The 6,361-nt window shown below is 43.1% G+C and overlaps 1 protein-coding gene across 1 annotated transcript; it reads right to left on the reverse strand.

The window, feature by feature from the left end:
- Window positions 1-536: 536 nt before the first annotated feature.
- cd248a (CD248 molecule, endosialin a) lies at window positions 537-6,113 on the reverse strand. The gene has a single exon (XM_080486401.1). It carries the CDS (start codon window positions 6,002-6,004, stop codon window positions 3,656-3,658), a length of 2,349 nt encoding a protein of 782 aa, XP_080342527.1. The 5' UTR covers window positions 6,005-6,113; the 3' UTR covers window positions 537-3,655.
- Window positions 6,114-6,361: the final 248 nt, after the last annotated feature.

A 6,361-nucleotide genomic window follows, 5' to 3' on the forward strand; every position in this document is an offset into this window, starting at 1 on the left:
AGAGTGGGGTTACGACGGTCCTACTACCTGACCCCACCACAGCACCGGGACCCCACCGCAACGGCACGGCCCTTAAACTCCAGACTGAGATTGGCTCATCATCAGACCAACGCTCATCATAGACTTTTCTTAGTATTTGTACTTATCTGGCCTGTCTGCCACTCTCTCTCTCCCTCTTCTTTTCCTCTCTCTCCCTGTCCTATCCCATGTACTTCTCCCCCCAACCGGTCAAGGCGGATGGCCGTCCTTCCAGAGTCTAGGGTCCGCCCCACGGTTTCTTCCTGAAGAGGGAGTTCTTGAACTTCTCTCCATGCGAGGGAGTTTTTCCTGGCCACTGTTGCTTGTTACACCTGCTTGCTTTGGAAGGGTTTAGTTGGGTCCTGTTGTACTCTATCATTGTAAGAGCGCTTTGAGATGTTTGTTGATGTGATTTAGCGCTTTACAAATAAAATTGAATTGAATTGAATTTGAAACAGCTGAAAGTTCTTTAGGAAATTGGACACTGGACTAATGGAATAAAATTCCACAGTGAACTTATGTCATACAATTTAATTCACAATTACAAAAATAACATGAAAAAAGAAATCAGGTGTTTTCTTGTAGTTCACAATCAAGAAAAATATGTTATATATAAGTGTGGATTGACACATTGTTTCTCCAACTGTTAAATATGCAATAATTTAAAACAACATGTGCTGAGCAGTTTTCATTTAAGCTTTCTTTGCTCCGTAAAACTCATCGGGCACCTCTCCCAAAAAAGCAAAGATTATATTCTGCTTGTTAATCATGAAAAGCAGTAGCAGTAAGCACACAGCCGGAGTTCATCCAGCACGAATATGAACCTTACTGAAATTAATCAGTGTTACACAGTGACTGATCACCGGTTGAAAAACAAAGTCAGTGTCAAGCACCAGTTATGACTGTGCCATCTGAACATTTGAACCTTTTCTCAAAACAAAAACAAAAACCCTTGAAGTTCTTTTAAACTGGACTTGGCAGGAAAATAAAGATTCCAAATATGCTGGCAGGCATTATTCTGCATACTAACATTTTCACTGGATCTAACTGTTTGTACATTAAGTGGCTAGTGTATGAAACAAACGTAAAAAGAAAATAATCACAGAGGCTTGGTCTCACAAAGGTGAGTCTGATCCGATAGAGTAATGCTCATTGATTGTTGGTCAGCTTTAACATCTGATCAAACATTAGTCTTTTCGTGACACACAATTGATGTCATCTAAATGCACATAGATATTCATGTGGCTGTCAGAAGCAAGGTGACTTGTGCATAGATGGGTGTACTAACATATTACAGTTATTTGAGTAATCTCTTGGATGGACTGTACCTGTGAGAGTAAGTTGAATGCAACAAACGTCCCCCAAAAATGTGACTTTTACTCCAACACACAATGCTTTTTGTGCTCATTACCGTTCCTTTTGACTGAAATTCATTGAAACAATCATTATTTTTGCTTGGGCAGAGAGACCCGAGCCTCGGTCTCCACACAGTCACATGACTGTACAGGCTGATTCATTCTCCATAAGAACAAGAAGAAAGTTCAAAACTCAGGAGTCCCGCTAAACAAAATGACGTCATTTTCTTCAGCCAGTTCCCTCTGGCCAAAGAAATTTGGTTCGGCTGTGCCAGCCATCTCGCCGAAATATATGTCGGCGCCGCACTGCTGACTCTCAGGCACTGCCATGTGCTGCGCATCTATGTTCCAGCTTGCGAATGACTATCGATCATATTTTAATCATGTTTAGCATGTAACCAGTAAAAAAAAACAAAAAACAGTGAACATCTATGAGCCCCACAGCTCGTTAACATGTCGGAGGTTGGTGTTGCGTGATGCCCCTGAATGCATCACTCAAAGCTGTCAGCTTCTGCAGTTAAAACCGGACCTACATGGCAGCTCAGACACAGACTTTCTCTTTTATTCCTGAAACAGTTTGGCGTATTGTAAATGTATTTCTGAAAAAATGTTAAGCGATAAATAATCCGTGCAGTTCAAAAGTTAAAAGGCTGTTTCACAGTAGTGTGCCTGCTGTGAGGGGGCGTGGCCTGCATGTTCGACAGCTTTTTTTGGAACCTGGCTGACTTCACAGCCGAACTTTTCTACTTGTTTTTATTGGTTCTTATGGGAGTATGCAAGGGGCCTTTTGGCCGTGGGATCTCCTCTCTGAATGTGCAAAAATTGAAAGTGCATCAATATACATTGGGTTTTTCTCTTGAAAAGTTCCTAGAAATGACTGGCATTATATTTGGTGCTATATAAATGAAGTTGAATTGAATCTACGACAATTGCGATTTTTTTAATGTATTTATTTTTATTATGTACGATAAAACTGCTGCAGCCCCCACTCACATTGAATTCATTATGAACATCTATAGTCATATAGTTCATGTAAAGTAATGTGTTTAAGTCCATATTCAGTTGCAACGATAGAAAAATTTTGATAATTTTGTTTTATGAGGAAAATACTCTTTTCAATCATCACCATTTATTTGTGGCTAAAGTTGCCATAATATTTTATTTCCTAAAATGTGTATTTATTTCTAATCCTAATAAAAATGGAAGAGTTTGAAATTGGGACCATGTAGTTTAAATATATAAATAAGGTCACTCAGGTATATCTCACTATATTAACAGATTTAGTGTTGGGATCCTTGCACTCCTCTTTTCCTTTAGTGTAATTATATTGATGTAATTATTTAACTTAAGGACACTTATGACTACTGTACCCATCACTGTTCATGCATGTTGATCACTTTTTCTTGCAAACAATTTATTTGTCAAGAGTCTAGTTCAAGGGATTCATCTCTCTATGGACCACTGCAACAGTGCCCAGTGGTTTCAAACCAGATATTACCAGACCTGAATAGCACTTGTTTTCACAAAAATGAGCCTGAAAGTCTAGACTAAGTTTTAAATATATTTAAATAAAATGGAGTTTCTGACAAATCTGTGTCGTGGCAAGAGATAAGCAAAATTCACTGAGACTGAGAAATCAGCTTAGGTAAGAGGTGAAGACAGGGACATTTACAGATCCTTCAAGGTCAACATAAATCTCAGTATACTTACTCATGCAAATCTAAGTATGCATTCAACAAATATCAACACAATACTCTGCACACTACTGCAGAAGTCATTTTGCTAATATATTAGATACATTTGAGTCCCTCAGGCACAATTGACGGTGCGTTATCAACAGTGAAGTGTGACAACAACTGAGTGTGAGAATTTTTTGTTAAAGAGAGACCCCATAGTCAAGTTTTATAACTTGCAAAAAAGCAGTGTAATTTTCAATCTCTTAGCAAGACCTGCTCCACCTGTGAAACGCTAAGGTGAATAAAGAAAATGATGTGAACTGAACATTAGCTGTAAGCAGTTTTTTTTTGTTTTTTTTTTGATATTACAAATGAAGACTTTTGTAGAGTTAAACAATGCATTCTAGTGCAATCATGAACAAAACAGATATTGCACTGTAAGGTCAGTGTATGAAACATCAGAGCAATATCTAAATAAGTTCGGAAAGTCAGCACTTCCACAATCAGAGAAGGGGGAAGAATATTTCGTTTACTGGTTACCAATTCATTATTCACTCCTGTTTGCCTTTGAAGCAGTCAGTTTATGTAAATGTCTCTTCTCTGTGTTTAAACATGAGTCTTGACCCCTGCTGAGGGGTTAGTAGCCACGTGTTTATCATGAGCTCCTGAGATCCAATGGTAGCAGTCAGTGGCCTTTTTGTCACGTGGTTGAATGGCACAGCAAGTGCAGTACACGATACCAAGTGCCACCATCACAACAATGAAAATACAGAAAGGCACGAGGAAGCCCACCAGCAGCCAGGTGGTGCTCTGTTTCTGCCCTATATCCTCCTGGGCAGAATCCATAATATCAACACTCCCTCCACCCTCACTTGGGGCAAGCTGAGAAGCTGTTGGTTCTGTGGGAAAAGCGGAGGCTTGAGAGTGTGTGACCTCCTCAAAGACCCCTTCGTTCACGTCCTTCTCTAAGAACCAAGGGTTTTCCCGAAGGAAGTGCTGGTCTTCATCATGCTCGCTGAAGGAGCTGGAATCTGTGGACATGCTGAGGTCTGTGACAGAGTCTGCAGATTTTCCCAGACTCTGGGTGGATGTGGTGAGCTCCTCCCACCAATTCCAAGCTCCCTCAGAGATTGTAGAAGTAGAAACGGAGGGTGCAGCAGTAGTAGTCTCTTCTTCTTCTTCTTCTTCTTCTTCTTCTTCCTCTTCTTCTTTGTACCAGTCAGGAGTGGAGAGGGCAGTGGTGATAAGAGATGTGGGGTCGGTGGTAGTTTGGAAATCTTTTATCTCAGGCTGAGAACTTTGCCCCCACTCTAGCCAGTCAACTCCATCTACTTCTTCCTGAAGTTTTTCAGCCACTGTTGGTAAAGAATCCAATGCTATATCAGAGGGAGCACGAGTAACCCAAATGACGTCAGAATTTGAAACTCTGGGTGGATCAGTGAGCCGGTCCAGAGATTGCTCCTTCTCTGTTGGCCAGCCTGTGTGACTCTGCCCTGTGCTCCAGTCATAGTCCTCAGGTACCCACACAGGTCCAGGTTGGTGAGTGAACCATAGAAAAGAAGGGGTGACAGCAGATTGAATGTCTCCGCCCGCTCTCTTTTTACAGGAATAGTTATCAGGCATGGGCTCAAAGCCCTCCTCACAGTAACATTGAAATCCACCCTCATAATTCAGACACATCTGCTCACAGGTCCCACGAATCTGACACTCATCAACGTCTTGGCATCGGCTGGGATCCTCAGGCATACGGGTGTAACCCAGATGACAGTGGCAGATATGAGATCCTAGTGTATTCTCACAAGCATGTTCACAGGGATCATTCATACACGCATCAAATTCCTCACAGGTGCCCTCGTCATCTGGATAATAACCTTCCCAACATCGACACTGAAAAGTTCCCAGAGAATTCTCACAAATGTGCTCACAAGGACTCTGGAGGCACTCATCTACATCTAAACAGCCACGTTCATCTGGTGCAAGCATGTATCCATCAGGACAGGCACAGCGGTAGCTATCTGAGAGGGGCAGGCACTCAAACTCGCAAGGGGCCCCTTGACAAACATTAGACAGCTCACAGCTTTGCTCGTCATCTCCGAGTTTATACCCTTCAGCACATTCACAGAAGAAGTGCCCGTCAGCTGGCCTGCAGAAATGCTCACATCCTCCATTGTTGTGGTCACACCAGTTTTGTGGAATGGAGGCTTTAGAGCAAAGTGGAGCTTCTCGAGACCACCCTACAGAGCCATCCTCCCTCTGCATGCACAAGACTGTTTGTTCCTCCTTGATGCCTGCAGGACAAGGTACAGTAGCAACAGAACCAAATGGTACATGGGTTAACAGTGTGCTTAGAAGATTAAATGGTGTGGTGTAGAGCGTATTGCCTGCCCCTTCACTCCTCAAGCTGGGACACATTGCTTTGTAGGCATAATGGCAAAGATACCCATCTACTGGGACAGAGCAGGAACTGCCCAGCCACTTGAAGTTATCATTTTGCTCTTGAATGTCGTAGCTCATAACCACACAGCGAGGCATCAGACACAAACTAGGGGAATCCTCTTTCTGCCAGTTCGTATACTCTGTGTCCTGGTCACCAGTAGTCCACGAGAAACCCCGCAGCGGGCGGGTGGCAGCACATTGGCGTGGCTGTCGCTGAAGTCCAATCCATACCTGAACCTTGGTACGTGAATGTCGCAAGTCCAGGCTCGAGAAGAGAGTGGCAATAGAGGCTGCTTCTCCTGTGCGTTTGATGGTTGCCAGATTGCCACCTTTCTCTTTGCAGGCTCTCCATGAGTCAAGAAAAGTCTTGCGTTGGAAGTAGACCACAAAGCAGCCATCCACATTGCACAGAGCATCTCTCTCGCTCAGGTCCTGACCCTGGGTAGAAGTAAATCCAGAGAGCAAAGCCAGCAGGGTGGTGAAGAGAATAGCAGCAGCACCTCTCACCAGGGAGCCCATTCTGTCTTTAAGCTGAATATATTTCCACGGTCTGCCTGCTTTTCAATCCTTCCTCACGGTTTTTATCTTTCTCTGTTTGTCCTCCTTTTATCTCCCTCTGTTTTCGTCGCCTATCTGAACTTTTCTCTTTTCATTCGAAGTTTTCACTCCCTGCCTCCTCTCTTCACTCTGCCTTGCTGAAACAGATGTCCGCTGAATGCAGACTGTCCCAAGATTTCATAGTGCAGGGAGGGCAGAAAAAAGGAGGGAGAGGCGAAAGAAGGAAGGAGGGAGGGAGATATAGTAAGAGGAAGAAAGAGCAGAAGGGGGTGAAAGAGGGAGGGATTTGAGAAAAAGAATTGCATGTTTTTGGTGAAT

The sequence above is a fragment of the Lipophrys pholis genome (assembly GCF_963383615.2).
Source record: "Lipophrys pholis genome assembly, chromosome: 18".
NCBI lineage: Eukaryota > Metazoa > Chordata > Actinopteri > Blenniiformes > Blenniidae > Lipophrys > Lipophrys pholis.

Bases quoted from the DNA above. Each gene is read 5' to 3' on its own strand.
- cd248a (XM_080486401.1), bottom strand. From the start codon at position 6,004: ATGGGCTCCCTGGTGAGAGGTGCTGCTGCTATTCTCTTCACCACCCTG.